Here is a 20,485-nt window from a genome sequence, read left to right as displayed (position 1 = left end):
GGCAAAAACTGCAATTACTTTTGCACCAACCTAATACATAGTTTAAGAGAGACTTAAAGAACTGGTAGATGAGCTGAAGAAATTACCCAGAATGCATCACAGAAAGTTAAGGAAATGGAAAATATGAAGGAGAGAAGAGAAATGGATAACAGAAGAATGTGGTCTAATAGTCTTTCATTGGAGCTCTACAGAGAGAGAATAGAATAGAGTCAATATTCAAAAAGAAAATGGCTGATGAAAGACATGAATTCATAAATGGAAGAAACACAAGGTATACCAAACAGGGTAAGTAAAAAGAAATCCACAGTGGACACCTCCTAGAGAAAACTGCATAATCATAAAGGCAAAGAAAAAAGTCTTTAAAACATCCAGAGAAAATGAGATCACCTGCAAAAGGAAGATAATAAGGCTAAAAGCAAACTCCTCGACAGCAACAATGGAAGACAAAGAAGGGGAATGACATCTTCAAAGTTCTGAGAGAAAATAACTGTCAGTCTAGAATCACATCCCCAACAAAACCACCTTTCAATAATTAGGGTTTATCTTCTGAAAACAAAAACAGAGAATTTGCCACCAGCAGGCCTACACACACACAAACAAAACAAAACACTCTAAAAGATGTATTTCAGGAGAAATGAAAATTATTCTGAAAGTGGTACAAAGGAATAATGAGCAGTCTTAAATTTATTTGCCCTTAGTGAAAATAGCTTCAAAGCATATAAAGCAAAAGTGGATAGAATTCTGACAAATCAACAATATAGTGAATGAGTTCAACACACCTTTCATTGGTAGGTTAAAAAGACAAAAACAATATAAAGAAGATTTGGATAATACAATTAGCAACCTTGAATTTTTGAACATATGTAAAAACGGGTACTTGGCCAGGCGCGGTGGCTCATGCCTGTAATCCCAACACTTTGGGAGGCTGATCACCTGACATCTAAAGTTCGAAACCAGCCTGGCCAACATGGCGAAACTCTGTCTCTACTAAAACTACAAAAATTAGCCGGGTGTGATGGTGTGCTCCTGTAATCCCAGCTACTTGGGAGGTTAAGGCAGGAGAATCGCTTGAACCCAGGAGGTGGAGGTTGCAGTGAGCCGAGGTTGAGTCACTGCATTCCAGGCATGGAGACAGACTGAGACTCTGTCTCAAAAAAAACAAAAACAAAAACAAAAACAAAAACAAAAAAACCCCAGCAGCACTCAACAATTGGGTGGACACACACATTCTTCTCAAACACACATGAAGAAATTACAAACACTGATCACATATTAGGCTAGTGCTGTCTTACACTAACTTTGATGAAACAGTAAGGATTTCGCAATTTGGAGGCAACTTTTAATCTTGAAATAATTTCAAACTTATAGAAAAGTTGCAGCAGTATAAAGAACTCTCTTATATCCTCCAAACAGGTTCATCCATTGCCAATATTTTGTCACTTTTGTTTCGTTATTTTATCTATCTATCTGTCTGTCTGTCTGTCTATATCTTTTCTGAAACATTAGGGAGTAAATTGTAGATATCATGACTCTTCATCCCTAAATAATTATGTTGGTATTTTCTGAGAACCAAAGTATCCTCTTACATAACAACAGTGCAATTATCAAAATCAGGAAATTTAACATTCATCCAATACCCCTATCTAATCCACAGTCCCTATTGAAATTTCACCTATAGTCCCTACAGTGTTCTTTAGAGCACCATCTCCCCCAAGATCCAATCTAGGACCATGCATTACATTTAGTTGGCAGGTTTCTGGAGTCTCCTTTAATCTGGAACAGTTCCTCAGTCTTTATCTTTTAAAATCTTGACACTTCCAATAAGTACAGGTCAGTTACTCTGTAGAATGTCCCTTAAACTAGGTTTATCTGATGTATCCTCATGAAGAAGATGAATAGGCTGGGAGACTTGGCCTACAAGGTATCAAGTATTATTGCAAAGCTATAGACATTAAAAAAAACTGAAATATTCACTAACAGAAAATAAAGTATAGCTAAACAGATCAACATGGATGAATCTTAGAAACATGTAACATATTGAATGAAACAAAGCCAAGTCACAGAAGACTAGAAGCAATATAACATCATGGCTGAGGCAGGAGAATGGCGTGAACCTGGGAGGCAGAGCTTGCAGTGAGCTGAGATCGCACCACTGCACTCCAGCCTGGGCGACAGAGCGAGACTCCGTCTCAAAAAAAAAAAAAAAACCCTCAAAATCAAGTAAAACAAAAAAATAGTTTTAAGAATACCTCTAAAATGTAAAAGGATTATTTTTAAAAAGATATGAGAATACTGATGAAAAAAGGAAAAAAAATTTTGGTAGAAGGCCTTCTAGTGGAGGGACAGGTTGATGGGAAAGGGACACAGTTGATAGGACAGTACGGATTATGTTCCAGTTGTTACACTGGGTAGCAGGTTATGAAGTTCACGTTATTAAGCTTCTTAATTGGTTGGGCACGGTGGCTTATACCTGTAATCCCAGCAGTTGGGAAGGCCAAGGCAGGAGGATCTCTTGAAGCCAGGAGTTCGAGACCAGCATGGGCAACAAAGTGAGACTCTGTCTCTACACTTTTTTTTTTTTTAATTAGCCAGGTGTGGTGGCACACACCTGTATTCCCAGCTACTCAGGAGGCTGAGGCAGGAGGATCACTTAAACCCAGGAGTTGGAGGCTGCAGTGAGACAATCTCACCTCTGTACTCCAGCCTGGGCAACCAAGGGAGACCCTGTCTCTAAAAGTAAATTAAGCTTCTTAACCTACATCGGCTTTCTTAATCTTGATACTACAGACGTTTTGGGTTGGATAAATCTTTGTTGCAGGGGCTGTCCTCTGCACTGTAGGATGTTTAGCAGCATCCCTGGTCTCTACCCACTAGATGCCAGTGATACCCCCCACCACCCCACCCCCAGCTGTGAAAACAAAAAGTGTTTCCAGACATTGCCAAATGTCCCCTGCAGAGCAAAATTGCTCCCTGGTTGAGAATCACTGATCTACATATATGTTATATATACTCTTGAATGTTTTAAATATTCCATAATAAAATTAGTTTAAAATTGATGGGTAGAAGTTTCACTCTGTGAAACATAATCAGGAAGACATCATTAAGAGCTGAGTAAGCCAGAGCCTGCCGGAGTCCTTTGAAGTGACAGTGCTGAGCGGTGTGAGCTGACAGTTTCAGGAGGGTTTTGACTAGCAGATGATATTTCTATAAATTGTACTGGGTATCAGAAATCAATGACTCTACACTGGAGAAAAATGTCTGCAACTTTTCTTAATTCTTTGGGAGATCTAAAAGCTTAGTTTAGCCTTTTAGGACACCATTTAATTTTTTAAAATCAATTATGGATTTTTGAAAATGGGGCTTTGTGTTTTTATATAAACCCTTTCTTCCAAGGTACTGAAAGAGATTCATATATTTCCTTACCTTTGGGGAGTTGTCTACGTCTGTAAAGTCATCACATATCTAACAGTGGCCCCCAAATGACTGGGAAGTCTCCAGGAACATGATCCAGAGAAAATAACACTGCCATTCTAGGATGATGAGTGTCTGACAGCCCATGCTCACTATTGTAACCCATTAACCTTAGAGCCTCCCCAACTCTGTGGCTTTACTTGATAGCACCTATCTGGATTCTTTCCTTCTTTCCTTCCTTCCTTCCTTCCTTCCTTCCTTCCTTCCTTCCTTTCCTTCCTTCCCTCCCTCCCCACCTCTCCCCCCTCTCCCCTTCTCCCCTCTCTCCCCCTCTCCCCTTCTCCCCCTCTCCCTCTCCTCTTTTCCTTTCTCTCTCTCTCTCTCTCTCTCTCTGTTTCTTTCTTTCTTTCAGACGGGGTCTCGCTCTGTAACCCAGGCTGGATTGCAGGGGTACCATCAAAACTCACTGCAGCCTCAATTTCTCAGGCTCAGGAGATCCTCCTGAAGTGTTTAATTAGCCATCACGCCTGACTAATTTTTTTAAAAAATGTAGAGACAGCATCTCACTGTGCTACCCAGGCTGATCTTAAACAACTGGGCTGAAGCAATCGATCCTCCAGCCTTGGTCTCCCAAAGCGCTGTGATTACAGGCATGAGACGGCAAGCCCAGCCACCTATTTGGTTCTTATATTTGTACTACAGTTCCATTTAACTCAGATGGAGAGAGTTTATTACCTTCATGTTTAAAAATGGAGAAACATAGACACAGAGAGGATACATGACTTTTTCAAGATAACAGAATCCAGAGTTAATTGATTAGAAATCGAACTGGCATGAAAATCATGTGTCTTGAAGCTTGGTCTTTATGCTTTTTTTTTTTTTTTTCCTAAACCAGGCTCTGAACTACATTTGGACATGTGTGAGTATGTTCATGCAGATGTGTGTGCATGCACATGCACGTGCACACACATCTGTGTGTCTGTGGTTTGGGGATGTATGTTTGTTTCTCTGTGGATAAGGTGTCAAGGAGAAGACAAGGCAAAGGATTAAAGAGAGGAGCTAGGAGGAAAGGCGTGAAAGAAAGAGCATGAGATTGCCAGGGTGCAGTGGTGCAACCCTATAGTCCCAGCTACTCAAGAGGCTGAAGTGGGAGGACTGCTTCAGCCTGGGAGCTCAAGACCAGCCTGGACAATATAGCGAGACCCCAATCTCAAAAAATAAAATAAAATAAAAAGAGTGTCAGATTCAGAAGGTGCCTTGGGCAGGAACTCTGTGGCTCTCAGTTCAACAGTAAAAGGTTATAGAATAATTGCAAGAATCTTCTACAAATATTAGTATTTTTTTAGTAGAGCTACTCAGAAGGCTGAGGCAGGAGAATTGCTTGAATCTGGGAGGTGGAGGTTGCAGTGAGCTGAGATCGTGCCACTGCACTCCAGCCTGGGCAATAGAGTGAGACTCCATCTCAAAAAAAAAAAATATATATATATATATATAAATATATAAAAAATATAAATATATAAATATATAAAATATATATAATATATAAATATATATAATATATAAATATATAAATATATAATATATAAATATATAAATATATATTATATATAAATATATAATATATAAATATATAAATATATATTGTATATAAATATATATAAAATATATATAAAAATATAAATATATATAAAATATATAAATATATAAATATATATAAAATATATATAAATATATAAATATATAAAAATATATATAAATATATAAATATATATAAATATATAAATATATAAATATATATAAATATAAAAATATAAATATATAAATATATATAAATATATAAAAATATATAAACATATAAATAAATATATAAAAATATAAATATATAAATATATAAAATATAAATATATAACTATATAAATATATAAAATATATAAATATAAATATATATAAAAATATATACGTGATTGCCATTTTTAGAATTATTATTAAAATATAATGTAGATGATAAAGCAACCCTCGTGAGTAGAATGACTCACATTTTCTCGGCACCACTCTTACCATATGTCCAGCTCAGAGGAATATTCAGTGGCTCCCAGCAAAGCATCAGGGGGCCGGTACCAGAGGGTCACGACTTCTGAAGAGTATGTCTGGCTGGGAATGGACTTGGCCCGGGCAAGACCTGTCCAAAAGGGAAAAGCATAAAACCCATCGTTCTGGACCTTGGCTTGCACCACGATGCACCGGACCAGGGTAAACACCATTAGAAAAAATAGCACACAAACTTTAGGTGCTTTTAGTAGAACTAATCACTATCTTGACTCTTGTCTATCACTTCATCAAGTGAATTTCTCAAATTTTGGCCTGCTTTGCAGCTAGATGTGGCCTTCTTGGCAGCTGGGTGTGGTCAGGTGACTAAGTTCTTGCCTATATGATATGAACAGAGGTGATGTGTGAACTTCCAGATTATGCCTTAGTGGAGGGGTTAAGGGTTCTGCTTCCCTTTTCTCCCTCCTCCGGGCTGTGATGAGCAGGAAGTGGCAGCCATCTTGAAACATACAATTGGGGATGGAGGAGCCACGTGACAGAAGCAGCCTGGGCCAAGATAGCATGGGGCCACCATACATGCTCTGCCTGCTTAGGTCAGGACTGTGATGCGAAAGAAAGTTAAGTTTCTAGCATGTTATACCTCTGTAATTTTGGGTCTCTGTAACAGAAACTGAGCTGTTCATGACTAACATGGCCACCTTCCGTTTTGGCACTCCAGGAAAGCCCAGTTTAGTAGATAAACGGTAGGGACTGCTCATCCAAATTAATTAGTTTGGTAGGACCTTAGATGAATTTCTAAGTACTGTTCTGCAAAATGAGTCTTTCTGTCAGTCAGCTGTTTATCTCACAGAATTGCATGATCTATTGTTGGGAAAAACTTCAATAGATGAGTTTGCTATTGTGGAGAATTGATAAACAAATATCTGTTAAATGCTTACATGTCAGGATAGAAGCTGCCATCTCAGAATAAATACTGCAGTGATAGTATCAACATTTGGCATCTGCCAAACAGAGAAGAGTGGTTCCTTAGCTCACATAGAGCCAGTTTTTCAACAAGTACTTATTAAGCACCTACTATGGTACCAGGCACTAAGGATAAAATGATAAGCAAAAACAAACCCAGGCTGCCCTCATTATGCTTACAGTCCAGTTGAGACAAAATCATCACGCAAATCTATATATATTTGTGTGTGTGTGTGTGTTCACACATGTGTATATATTTGTATGTATGCATGTATGTATTTATGTGTGTGAATATAATTATAAACTGCGATAAGTGCTAAAATGGAAGGATACAGTGATACTTAGAGGAAATCTGCTTCACTTTAATGGGAATAAAACTTTGCATCTCACACTTATATAAAGAAGGTAGGAGAGCAGGAACAAGTGTCCTGGAGTCTCCATCCTGACAGGAGTCCATGCTACAATCTAGGGTTAACCTCTTTATCATCTTGGGATAATCTCAATCTATTCCAATATAATTTGTATATTCACTTAGATTTAGGAAAACTTACTAAGTACAGTTTACTCTACCAATGTCTCTATATCAAAACTGGCAGTGGGGCAGCAGGGGTGCCCAGCTTTTGGCCATCTGACTAAACTGGGACTTGGTGGAATCCTAGAAAGCTACCAATCCCTCCCTGTTTCGTGCCTCACACTTCCTTTGTGGTAGTTTGATATCCTCACAAAGCATCATGTTCTTGGGCCTCCAGTTTTCAAAGGCCAGGCCCAGTCAACGCTTAAACAAGTGCACACAAAAGCATCATTGTTCACAGCCCAGAATGAGACCCGAGGGGCGACTTACCAAAATCAGCCAGTTTGAGCTCTCCCAGGTGACTGATGAGTAAGTTCTGAGGTTTCAGGTCCCTGTGAAGAACGTGTTGGTGGTGGATGTACGCCAGGCCCCGCAAAAGTTGAAACATGAAAAGCTGGAAGGAAGAAACACTATCCATAAGGAGATTTGAGCCACCACGTGCTGATTTCGCCTCTAAATCAAAAACAGTCATCTCAAAGAATATAGTAAAAGTGTCTCTTGAGAGACCAAAAAAAAAAAAAAAGAAGAAGAAGAAGATTTTTACATTCAGAGGGGGAAGAAAAAGGACAAGGAAAGTCAAGTAACTAGACTGTGTCCTAAACAAAGGGATTCTGGCTTTTCCTGACATCTCATTTCTTTGATACTGAAGGAATTACCCTTGTTTAAAAATCTAAAGTGAAACTTTGAAGTTTCCTTTGGAACACTAGTTATTGATTTAGATGTGAAAGATTTAATTTTTTTCCCCACCGATGAACTTGGCATATAAGATCAAAGTTGACCTGGAAATGATATTCTAAAGTTTACAACTGCTTAAGTTTTCCAGGCTCTCCAATATGAAACCCTTTTAAAAACACAACACAAGGAGACCACACTAAAAAAATATATCTTTAGATGGTATTAGAAAATAAAGAAATCTTTATCTTTTTAAAGCTATTTTTAAAGTCTTAAATTCAAAGTTGAAAACAAGGGAAATACACAGTACAGATGAAAAGGGAAGAGAGACCAAAATAAGTTAGACCCCCCCTCAAAAAAAATCAAAAAAGAATAAGGAACAAATTGTAGGAGGAAGAAGGGAGAAAGGGTAAATGGTAGTGGTGGAGAAATAAAAGGGAAAAACACATTCTGAGCCCCAAATTAAAAATGTTTCATGTGGTTATGAGGCACAGAAACCAAAGCCATTACTAGGTTCCCATCACTACAGAAACTTATGGGAAAAAAAGAATGCTTAGTATTCCAAGTATATTTTGCTATTTTCCAGTGCCATTGGCAATTGAGAATTCAAACACCAACATCATATTTACAAAGACGTATGTCAACTGAGAACGTGTTCTGGCAGTTCAGAAAGGAAGGGCTAGGCCCAGCATTCCTGGGACATGGGCAAAATGGCAGATGCAGAGTTATGTGGATTAATCCTCTTTTTCAACAGCATCTTAGAAAGCTAGGACTTTCAGAGATGCTAGGACCAGTATTGATCTAACAAAGACCTGAAGACGTTGGAGCCAAATGGTCCAATGGAAGCAGGAGCATGGAGAGTTTACCTACCATAGCATACCTGCAGCTATGCAGGTTTCATGTAGCTACCACATCAGGTTCATAAACCATTTAAGAATTTTAAAAATTTCTTATGACTCCTAGTTCAAATGTTAACTGGTTCTATGAATCTTCCCAGCATTTTCTCTTTCTGGTGCTTCAAGTATACACACATTATTCATTTTACCATTCACCAAGCCACGAAGCTTCCATAGCACAAAATTCCTACACTGACATTTAAACCTTCTGATTGGTTATAAATATAAATGTTCATGGAAAAGGTAATACAAACAACCAGCTTAAATTCCAGGTAAAAGACAAGAAGATACGATAGTATGTGCTTAAAAATACGTTTTTCAGACTGGCGCAGTGGCTTATGCCTATAATCCCAGCACTTTGGGAGGCCAAAGCGAGACGATCACCTGAGGTCAGGAGTTCGAGACCAGCCTGGCCAATGTGGTGAAACTCCATCTCTACTAAAAATACAAAAATTATCCAGGTGTGGTGGTATATGCTTATAATCCCAGCTACTCGGGAGGCTGAGGCAGGAGAATTGCTTGAACCTGGAAGGCAGAGGTTGCAGTGAGCCAGGATCGTGCCTCTGCACTCCAGCCTGGGTGGCAGAGCAAGACTCCATCTCAAAAAAAAAAAAAAAGTTTTTCAATATGCAGGACTAGGGAAAGAGGAAGATGAAGACAGGTGGATAGAAGACAGGAAGCTGGTGACCAGTGAGGGATACAACCTTTGGGATAGCATGCTTATCCTCAGTTTACAGAGAAAACCAGGGCTCAATGTAACTTTTAAAACATGTCTAGGAATAGTCAGAGCCAAGACTCGAATTCAGACTTGTCTGACTCCACTATACCATCCTGAGAAACTAGAGAAAAGACAGAAAATGAAAACATGACAGGGAAGGAGAGAGCCAGCTGGCTGAGTCAGAGACAGAGCTTCTTAGTAGGTCAGCTTGAAATGCCTTTTATGTCCCAAGTGTAGACTATTTTCACTAATTAGCCACAGTCCCTTCCCACCTTCTTGCCATTTAACCCCTTTCCTCTCTGCCAGATACGTCTACAGGCATTTGTAAGTGGTAAAGCACTGCGGTATTAAGGTATGGTATTTTATAACCACATTTCTCAAAATTGCAGTCTGTGCTGACAAACCTCACCACCCACTCACCCTTTCATCCCTCCAACCTGGATTCTTCCTTCAACACTGCAGAAGCTTCACCAATTATTGCATCCTAACATAACCAAATATGATGGTGTCTGCACAGTTCAACATCAGCCAGATCGTGGGTGACTCTTTCCAGAAAGGCTTCCCAGATCCCGGGAGTTAGACCTGTTTCCAACTCAATAAGTTTTGGGGGAACAAAATAATTCCATTGAACTAGTATCATCCGGGCCAGGAGTTACTCAAAAACCAATGAGATCCGTTAGCCAACTCCTTATAGGGAAGCCTGAGTCCTTCCATCCCCTCTGGAATCCGTGGGACTCATTCTACTAGAAATCTGAAACAAGATAACCTCACTAGGATTCCCACCCTGTCTTCCTTGGTCACAACTCAAAATATAAGCCTCTGACTATTCCTTTTCCTCCCAACATACTCATCTCCGTTCTGCTCTGTGCTTCCTCTGTTTAGCCTCGTATCTATTGCTCCTCTCTCTCCCAAACATTTTCACTGTTTACTCTCCATTCTTCAATCCTGCTTTAAAAACTACCTAAAAGCTAACCTCTGGTGAATTTCCTTCTGGCTCCTTTCCTTAAATGAGACCTTGAGCTCACTGCTTCCCTAAAATATTCTCAAGTGGATGTTAGTTTTTCTATAACTTCCTCATACCTTTGACCACTGACAAGTGTCATAAGCTGCCTCCCTTTTCCCCACTACCACTTCAAAACCATTACTTCTCTACTTTTAAGTAAAAACCCCTGTCCCTTGGATTTTAATGCCATCCAGCCACATCTTCCATTACTCTTCTTTTAGTGGTCATTCGCTGAACTCTCAATCCCTCTCTGTCATTCACTGAAGATGTGGGCACTTGGATCACAGCTGTTGACTCCATGACATTAGTGCCCATGAGAACAGCTCTAGCCAACCTCAGCTCCAATGATCTGCTTCTCCAATCCACTTCAGACACTAACTCCCGTGATCACACACTAGATCTTGCCATTGTATGGAACTGTTTGTCCTCTGAAATACAAAATTCATCCCCCTATAAAAATGCTTTTGCAATGATTGTGTCATTCACAATGTTTTTTTACCATGGTTTCCCATGACTTTTCCTATGAAACCCAATGGATACCTCTTATTCCTTATCTTTGCAGCATTTGGCATCATAGACCATGCCTTCCTTCCTGAGGCACTCTCTTCTTTTGGTTCCACAATCTCTTAATTTTTCTTCTGCCCCTCTGGCTGTTCTTTTTATAGGTTCTACTTCTACTAAAATCTAATATATTGATATTCTGGCCAGGCGCAGGGACTCACACGTGTAATCCCAGAACTTTGGGAGGCCAAGGCAGGAGGATTGCTTGAGTCCAGGAGTGCGAGACCAGCCTGGGCAACATAGCAAGACCCCATCTCTATAAAAAATAAAAATAGGCCAGGCACAGTGGCTCATACCTGTAATCCCAGCACTTTGGAAGGCCAAGGCAGGTGACTCACTCAAGGTCAGAAGTTCAAGACCAGCCTGGCCAACATGGTGAAACCCCGTCTCTACTAAAAATACAAAAATTAGTCAGGCAAGGTGGTGGGTGCCTGTAGTCCCAGCTACTTGAGAGGCTGAGGCAGGAGGCTCGCTTAAACCCAGGAAGCGGAGGTTGCAGTGAGCTGAGATTGCGCCACTGAACTCCAGCCTGGGCAACAGAGCGAGACTCCCGTCTAAAAATAAATAAATAAATAAAAATAAAATTAAAAAATAAAACAATAAAATAATAAATAATAACATATTGATATTCTTAGGGTTCCATCTTTGATCTTCGGTTATCACTCTACACATGCTCCCTTAGCTATCTTACCCACTGACAGTGCTCTAATGAACAACTGTATTCTGATGATTTCAAAATCTTTATCTCCAACTCAGATTGCCTTTCTACTTTAGGCCCACACAGTCTGGAGCTTGCCTGTACATCCCATAATCACCTCAAACTTAGCATGTCTAAAACACAATTCATGGTATCTCTCCAAAATAAATTTTTCTTTCTGATTCTCTATCACAGTGAATGGCACCATCATCCATTTTAATACTCAGATCCAGAAAAAAATATCGCTGACTCTTGTTTTTCCCATCAGTTCCGGCTAAGTAATTGGTCTCATATCTGTCCACTTTCTCCCACCATCATCTCACATCTGTACCACTGTGGTTCTGATTAGCCTCACTGTCAAGGCTGGAACCTTAACAGACACCAGCATTCAGGGAATGAGTAGAGGGAGAGAAGTTTTCTGTGTGAGTAGGGGGAGAGAGGTAGAAGAAAACAAGGAGAAAGTAGGGTCAGGGGAATATAACATTTCAAAAAAAAAGTATTGCCCTCATCCCAATCTATTCACCACACTGTCATCAGTGTAAGCTTTATAAAAAGAAAATCTGAATTTATCACCTCTTTGTTTAAAACCATTTAATGGCGCCTGATATAAAATAGCACGACTGTGATATTGTGAAATATATATTTGATCTTCAACTAAATTCCTGACAGCCAACTCCTAAAATCCTTAGAATCTCCAAAGTGATGTCTTTTTGTAGAGTTGACTGATAGCTGGCAGACCATTGGGTAGCTTAGGATAGGGACTGGTCACTGGAAAGACCAAGGCATGATTAGGGAGGGGAGAGGGGTTGAAGGTTAAGTTGATCACTGGTGGCCAATAGTTTAATAAATCATGCCTACACAATGAAGCCTATGCAAAACCCAGAAAGATTAGGGTACAGAGACCTTCTGGATAGCTGAACTGTCATGGAGGCTTCTGGAGGGTGGCTTGCCTGGGATGGGCATGGATGCTCTGTGCCCCTTCCCACATTCACTGATGCCTCCACCTTGGAGAACTCATCCCTACTCCCACCTGCTTTGATTTGGATAACCTCTTCCTTTGTGCCTCCATATACCCACAATAAATTCCTTTATTTATTAGTGTGTCCCTCACAAATCCACAAGGTCAATGCAGTCAAGAGTATGACTTTTAGCTGTATTCCTGATGCTTGTAATACTGTCCACCATACCCTCCTTCTTGAAATTCTTCTTCCCTTGACTTCCATGACAGTGTGTATTTTTTTTCAGATGCTCTACATTCCTATAAGCTGCTTCCCTTCATTCCTTCATTTCCTGTTCCTCTTCTCATCCTAAAAGGCAAAAGTCTCATCATCAGTCCTCCTCTCTTTGTGTATTTGCTCTTTTGGTTGCCTACTCCTTGTCTTCTAAACTCTATGTGCTGATGACCCTCAGATCTACACGTCGAGCTCACAGCTCCCTTCTGAGCACAGATTTCCTTTTAGGTTGCCTACTGCTCATTTCCCTTTGGAGATCCTGTCTCACCTGGGACCTCAACACGTCTGAAACAGGACTCCTCTTTCTCTCCAAACCAACTTCTTCTCCTATTTCTGTTAATAGAGCTACAATTCTCCTCGTCAGTCAAACACAAAACCAGTTATGTTTGGCCCCATCCTTTCCCTCCTCATGCTCACATTACCAAGAGGTGAACTCTTCTTTGTTACTGATTTTCACATTCCTCTCCATTCTTATTGTCACTACCATAATATCAACCTTGATTACTAATTGCTAACTAGATCCTTGCTGCTCAGTGCTTGGCTCTTGACCAGCACCATCTGCATCAGCTTGACTCATGTTAGAATGCAGAGGCTCAGGCTTAAACCCAGACTTGTTGAGTCAGGTTCCCGGTCACTTGTCTGCTCACTGAAGTTTGAGAGGCACTAGGCCAGGCCACGTCAATAAACCCTTTGGCTCACACCTGTAATTCCAGCACTTTGGGAGGCCGAGCTGGGAAGATAATTTGAGGCTGGGAGTTTGAGGCTGCGGTGAGCCATGACTGCACCATTGCACCCTAGCCTGGGTAACAAAAAGAGACTCTGTCTCAAAACAAACAAACACTTAAGTGGAATCCCTGACTCTAGTCTCTTATTTCCTTTCATATATCCTACAGACCACAGTGATATAAATTTCTTCTGATCATATTATTTTCTCTCAACTCAAACTTAATGACTAATGACTGTACTGTCTAAGGAATAAAATCCACATTTCTTTCTTTTTTAGGGACAGGGTCTTCCTCTGTCACTCAAGCTGGAGTGCAGTTGTGTGATCATAGCTCACCTTAGCCTCAAACTCCTGGGCTCAAGCGATCCACCCACCCAGCCTCCCAGGTAGCTGGGACTACAGGCGTATGCCACCATGCTCAGCTGATTTTTAATTTTTTTGTAGAGATGAGGTCTTGCTATGTTGCCCATGCTAGTCTTGAACTCTTGGGCTCAAGCGATCTTCTTGACTTGGCCTCCCAAAGTGCTGGAATTATAGGTGTGAGCCACCATACCCTGCCTAAGGTCCACATTTCTTAGAAAATGAGGCTCTCAGCCACCTACCCAATCTATTTCCCCAGACTTGTGTATGCTGTTTCACTAATATATTCTGTATTTCAGGCCAACAGAACTAGAAATGCAGTATGGCACTAGTGGGAAAGAATTTTAACTAAGAATCACTTTTAGCAATGGCATAAGCTGGTTCTATAACCTCAGGCAAAATGTTTGTCCTCTCAGATCTTGGATTTCTCCTCTGCAAAATAAGGAAGTTAGACCAGGCCAGTGCTTTAAAGATTTTTTGACTGCAGTCTACAGTAAGAAATATATATGTATCTGGTATTCACATCCATACATAAAAATATAAGTACAGTTACAATTGGAGCAAAAGTTGCAGAAAATAATACTTGCTCTTTCAAAATGTAATGCATGCTAATATTTTCTATTCTCTTCTCATCCATTTATTTCATTTTTTAAAATGCAGGTTGCTAACCACCATATTGATTTCATAACGCACTAATGGAACCTGGAGATTGCAAAACACTGTGTTTCCTCTAACCCTAACAAACCATGACTCTGGGGTCCTCTTCCTTGAACATATCCTCTATTTCCCTACTCTGTACCTTTGCTGAAAACATTTTCTCTCCCTGTAACATGCTCTCCTATTCTAGACTGTTGAAATGCAGTGTGTTTAAGATCTGAAACTTTTTTTTTTTTTTTTTTTTTTTTTTGAGACGCAGTCTCACTCTGTCGCCCAGGCTGGAGCGCAGTGGCGCGATCTCGGCTCACGCAAACTCTACCTCCCGGGTTCACGCCATTCTCCTGCCTCAGCCTCCTGAGTAGCTGGGACTACAGGCGCCCGCCACCACGCCTGGCTAATTTTTTATATTTTTAGTAGAGACGGGGTTTCACCGTGTTAACCAGGATGGTCTTGATCTCCTGACCTTGTGATCCACCCGCCTCGGCCTCCCAAAGTGCTGGGATTACAGGCGTGAGCCACCGCGCCCAGCCGATCTGAAACTTCTTGAAACTAGAAGATATCTTTGATGCCGTTGCACATCTACAGTACTAGATCGTATTTCTTTCTTGATATTCTACACAAGTGTCCTATAATAGTATTGGTGTGTATTTCTTATCTCTTGTTTTTGGCTGTAAGTCCCTTGAGGGCAGGGATCATGTCTTTGAAGCATTTAGCACAGTGTCTGGTATGTGAGAGTCACTCAAGCCTGAAAATCTCACTCTCTACAGTTATTCTTTCTCCAATCATTCTTCTATTTAATCAACACCTGTAGGTCCTTGAAGCCTTCCACTCTCTTCATAACTATCAGCAAGCTGCTTATCTTCACTTCCTTCCCTCAGATTAGACTCAGACTAGATGCCACTGGCCAGCACATTAACTTCTGTCTTGATAATCTCTTCAACTCTCTTGCCTACCTGTCTCTTCCTTTCACATGTCTGGCAGAGCTTCAACTCTGACTCAATCCAACTGTCTACATTCTCTGCTCCTCTATTTAAATTGCCAAGCATTACCATAAAAAAAAAGTCCCGCGATCGTGCAGATAATGTAATGGTCTTCACCCTTACCAGGGTCCTTAACACACCATGAAACATTCCTATTTGATTTCTCTAGTTAGCTCCCTATCCCATTCTCCACACAGCTAACTGGTATTTTAATTTTTTTTTTCACTCTCCTTAACCCTTTGTCCTCAAACATTCCTTTCCAAAACCTTACTTCCAGGACTGGGTTAGGTTCCCTTATTATGTGTTCCCACAGTATTCCTAGTTACCATGGTCATAGGCTTTAGCACTTTGCTTCTCACTGCCTGTTTATTTATTTGTTATAGCACAACTTACATATTTCTTTTTTTTTTTTTTTTTGAGTTGGAGTCTTGCCCTGTCATCCAGGCTACAGTGCATTGGTGTGATCTTTGCTCGCTGCACCTCCGCCTCCTGGGTTCAAGCAATTCTCCTGCCTCACTCTCTCGAGCAGCTGGGGTTACAGGTGTGCGCCACCACACCTGGCTAATTTTTTGTATCTTTAGTAGAGACGGGGTTTCACCATGTTGGCTAGGCTGGTCTCAAACTCCTGACCTCATGATCTGCCCACTCTGGCCTCCCAAAGGGCTGGGATTACAGGCGTGAGCCACCGCGCCAGGCTAACAACTTATATATTCCAAATGTACAAAAATTAGTATCATTTACAGTATCTTAAGATAAATTTCCTTTGAATGGGAGCTTCCTTTCCAGTACTTTGAGCTCTACAAGCTGTATCTAGAAAATGTACTACTATGGAAAATGAAGACTGCTTACATCGAGTATGGGGGAAGGGGAAGGGCCTGTGGTTTTTCTTTTTGATCAATTGCTGTAACGCTGTTCTTCAGATGGCTGAGGGAGTTTCACATTTTCTTTAGACATCATTAGGCGCTGAAGCTCTTGAAGGATAACTTTGATGATATATGAATTCTGCCATTTTGCTAGCGCTGATATGGCTCTTGGGTTCACCATTCCATTAGAACTATTAACTCTACTCATATTAATTTTTGTTACAAATCTTACAAAGGGGAGTTCTTCTGGGTATTTAGGTCCGCATTCTATTTTAAGGCTGTATATTTGGCTTTCATAAATTGCCTGAGCCCATGGTGGCTGCCATCTTGCATTGCTGTCGCTTGAAGACTGGCCCTCACTGCCTATTTAAGTTCATATATCTTACTGGACTTTAAGCTCATTGAAAATAAGAAACAGAACTTATTCATTATTGAAACCCCAGAACTTATTACAGCAATAAGTACTCAATAAATATTTCTTAAATGAATGAATAAATGAATACATAAATAAATATTAGTTAAATGAATAAATACATCATATACAAATTTCATACGGTTATTTTAAGAGCCAATCAATTAATTAATGCCAATAAAACCTTAGGGAATGAAAAGTATGAAATATAAATGGTTTCTAAAATTTATAACAGATGTAGAATTATAGCTAATTAAGAGTTTATTATTTCGATTCTAATGACTGGAAAAATGGGAGTTAGGGCCACATATATAATAGGATCTGCTAGTACAAGTATTGCAGACTTCACCTTAGACCACAGTAATCTGATATGAAGAAGGTATTTATTTTTTGATGGCCTAGCTTTACTTTTTTCCTTTTAGTATAATTCTCCTTCACTCATTTATTCATCTAAAGGCACATTTGCATGTAGCCATGACTGACAGCATTAGGTTGCTCAGAAAACATTGCTCCATATCTTAAGAAGCAACTCAGCAACTCTTTTTCTTTTTTCTTTCCTTTTAAAAAAAAAAACAAAAACGAAAACAAAACAAAACTTTTCTCTGGAATATCAGTGATGTCCATCCTCTTATTTAGTATCATAGGACTTTGCTTTGTGAGACAGTCTGTTTCGGAATTCTCCTTCTGTGGGCAAGCCAGGAGAGGGTCCTGACCCTTAACGTACTCACTCTGACATTGTGAGGATGAAGCCCTCCTGGATGCTGAGACATATACTGGGCCAGGTCTGTGTGCTAAATAAAACAGCGGAGAAAGAGAAGTGAGTGAATTTAGTGGTGCTTGGATAGCGTCCTAAAGCAGAACATTGACTTGACTGTCAGAAGGTATTACGAAGTACAGAATTTTCAGAATAAGGTGCAAAAGGAATATAACCAGGTTTTCTGAGAACCCACTGTTAAGGTCAAACACAGTGTGTCTTTCTAACTGGCTGCTCTTAGAACAAAGCCTGTTTCTCAGCACAGAGATGCTCATTTTAAATGACTGGCACTGAACACAACGACGCAGGAATTTTTCACTCTCCAAGTGTCCTTGGAGGCAAGTCAAGTACACATACCTTATAAGTTCTTTCTGCTTATTTAAATATTTTTTCTTCCAAAAATACAACATGAGTTATTCTTTAGCAAGCTTGCATACAATTTTTAAATATCTTGTGATTTTTACCTTTATTGTCAATGAAAAAATGTTGGATTCTGCTCAGATAGTGATTAAAATTAGATTAAAAATAAGTGCAAAAGTTTTATTTACAAGGTAAACTCAAGATCCTCATTTATTATTGCTGATGAGGGGAAAAGGGACAGCAAAAGTCATGGGTAAGGAAGCAGGACCAAAGATGGATGTGGGAACAATAAGGTTCTACTAATCACAATAATGAAAATTTCCATGATACTTTTCACATTGTAATAAAAGTTTTATCATGCCATAAAATATTAACAGATTCATTATACAAGTACCAGGTTATTTTTCTCAAGTGTTGTAAAATGCTCGAACAACTCACCATGTATTCAAAAACGAATGTCAGTGTCTCTTTGGTGTGGATTATGTCATGCAGCAGCACAATATTGGCATGTTTCAAACCCTTCAGGAGAGAAGCTAGAAAAATTAAACAAAATGTTAAATCCATCATTGATAATGAAAGTGCTGCTCTAAAGATATCAGATGGTATATATTTTTTCAACATTTCAAATCAAACATTCTGGTTATTTTACTGCTGGAAAACAATCTCTTGTGGCAAAAGAATATTTAAAATTACAAAGAACCTTCATTATTTCAAAAATGGCAAATCATTGCAACTTATTGTTTCTACAGGCTAGAGTGGTTGCAAAAAATATGTTTCCATTTACCTAATCGATTCCATCAAAGCACTCAGAGCACTAAATGCTCCCCTCTGGGAATCTCATCAACCCAGCTTCAGAGCTACAGGAGGAGAGGCCTGGAGAGATAAAGGGCTTTGGAGGAGCAGGAAATGGAGTGCTCTGCCTTCTAGAGCAGGACTTTGCGACATATGACCAGTCTCCAAAATTCTAACTCCCACAAGCGGTCAATAGGGCCGGTGGATATGATTGGTGGGAGACAGGGATAAAAGCATGGGGTAAAGAACTGTTGAAACATGATAGAGACTGGAGATGATTTCTTAAAAGTAATGTTGCAAACCTCTGTGGAAAGGAGAAAATGTGAACTTGAAAAGAGGAGTCGGCCAAACTTGGGGAGCCCAGGGAGGTGAAAGTGGAGAAGGCTGAGGGCTTTCTCTTGCCTCTTCAATAATAGGTTACTAAAGGCAGCCTTGAAGGAAAGAAGTCATCACAAAAGGCCAAGTGACTGGGAGGGGTTTGAAAGTCTGCCTTTGGAGCTTCTGGAGATAGGAAGACCTCTGGCTTCAGGAAAGCAGAGACTAGAAAAGGTACAATAAAGAGACCATGAGGCCGGGCGTGGTAGCGCATGCTTGTGATCCCAGCACTCGGGGAGGCCAAGGTGGGTGGATCACCTGAGGTCAGGAGTTTGAGACCAGCCTGGCCAACATGGTGAAACCCCGTCTCTACTAAAAATACAAAAATTAGCCGGGCGTGGTGGGGCCTGGTGGTGCACACCTGTAATCCCAGCCACTCGGGAAGCTGAGGCAGGAGAATCACTTGAACCTGGGAGGCGGAGGTTGCAGTGAGCCAAGATTGCACCACTGCACTCCGGCCTGGGTGACAGAGCGAGACTCCATCTCAAAAAAAAAAAAAAAAGAGATGATGAGGCTCACCTCAGGGCATCCCTGCATGAAGAAATCGTGTCTTTAAAGCTTAAAGGAAAGGAAAAGTAAAGGATAAAAACTCAAAGCATTATTCTGTAGCCTGTGCCTGCATATCATGAATCTCCTGCACCAACTCCCTCCCAGTGTAGAATTCCATAAGATTAAAAACAACTGAAATACTCCCTTAAATTTAGGAACAAAATTATTTTCTTTAGGCATCAACCTATTTTAGTGAATCTGTCGTTTTGCCCTCCTGACAGCCATTCTCCCTTCTAGTGGGGGCACTTCTATTTTCCCCTGGAAAAACAACCGTCTTCTTCCTCAGACCATGCTCATCTGGTGGAACTGACCCGGCCTCTACCCAAGAATGGTCATATGACCCAGGTCTGACCAATCAGAGCACGGCACTCTCCTATCCCTAGTGATTGGTTCAGAGACAGGCACAAAACCCAAGTTTGGCAGAGCCCTGTTTTGCTGGTGCCATTAGAAAAGAAGTGCTTTCTTTTCTATTGTGAGAGCTAAACCTGTGGGATTTAGCCAGGAGTTGCTGGGGTCAGATTACCAACACCTGGTGACAACATGCCTGGGAATAAAATGAATGCACAGCAAACCAGTGTTGGGTAATGAGAGACACGGCTTCCTGATGATATTGCTTATGCCCTACCAGCCTGTAGTTATCAGATCTGTGAGCCAGTGAATTTCTCTCTTTACTTGTCAATTTAAGCTGACTTACGCTGAAGGAGCTCCATCACACCTGTTAACCTTATTTGCTGTAATGACTAATGCCTTAATTTTTACTTTTTGCCCCCAGAGTCCTTATGAGCTACATTTATTATTTCACTTTGACAAGTGTGTTGCTTTGTAAATGTAATAAACAGCTTCTCAGGCATCTGTTTAATCTCCCTAGTCTCAGGCTGAAGGCCACATG

General features: G+C 40.2%; 2 protein-coding genes across 3 annotated transcripts in view; both read right to left on the bottom strand.

The window, feature by feature from the left end:
- CDK15 (cyclin dependent kinase 15) overlaps window positions 1-20,485 on the bottom strand; it is an 89,605-nt gene that overhangs the window by 54,886 nt on the left and 14,234 nt on the right. For both annotated transcript variants that reach the window (XM_024927937.4, XM_057301473.1), the window contains exons 5-8: window positions 18,319-18,413; window positions 17,495-17,557; window positions 7,262-7,385; window positions 5,470-5,590 (exon numbers count right to left, since the gene is read on the bottom strand). In XM_024927937.4, coding sequence (XP_024783705.1) covers window positions 5,470-5,590; window positions 7,262-7,385; window positions 17,495-17,557; window positions 18,319-18,413 — 403 coding nt within the window. The remainder of the gene's footprint in view (window positions 1-5,469; window positions 5,591-7,261; window positions 7,386-17,494; window positions 17,558-18,318; window positions 18,414-20,485) is intronic.
- Window positions 14,342-17,390, bottom strand: LOC103786471 (ubiquitin-conjugating enzyme E2 variant 1). The gene is made up of 2 exons (XM_008974288.4): window positions 17,363-17,390; window positions 14,342-16,717 (listed from the first exon to the last, which is right to left on the bottom strand). The coding sequence occupies exons 1-2, from the start codon at window positions 17,388-17,390 to the stop codon at window positions 16,386-16,388; spliced, it is 360 nt and encodes a 119-aa protein (XP_008972536.1). The 3' UTR covers window positions 14,342-16,385.

This window comes from Pan paniscus, chromosome 13 (genome assembly GCF_029289425.2).
Source record: "Pan paniscus chromosome 13, NHGRI_mPanPan1-v2.0_pri, whole genome shotgun sequence".
Taxonomy (NCBI): Eukaryota; Metazoa; Chordata; class Mammalia; order Primates; family Hominidae; genus Pan; species Pan paniscus.
Note: the sequence above shows the minus strand (reverse complement) of the source record. Positions and strands in the feature narration are given on the sequence as shown.

Bases quoted from the DNA above. Each gene is read 5' to 3' on its own strand.
- LOC103786471 (XM_008974288.4), bottom strand. From the start codon at position 17,390: ATGGACATCACTGATATTCCAGAGAAAA. The intron at 16,718-17,362 runs GTTTTGTTTTGT...GAACTTAAATAG, and splicing joins CACTGATATTCCAGAGAAAA to GCAGTGAGGGCCAGTCTTCA.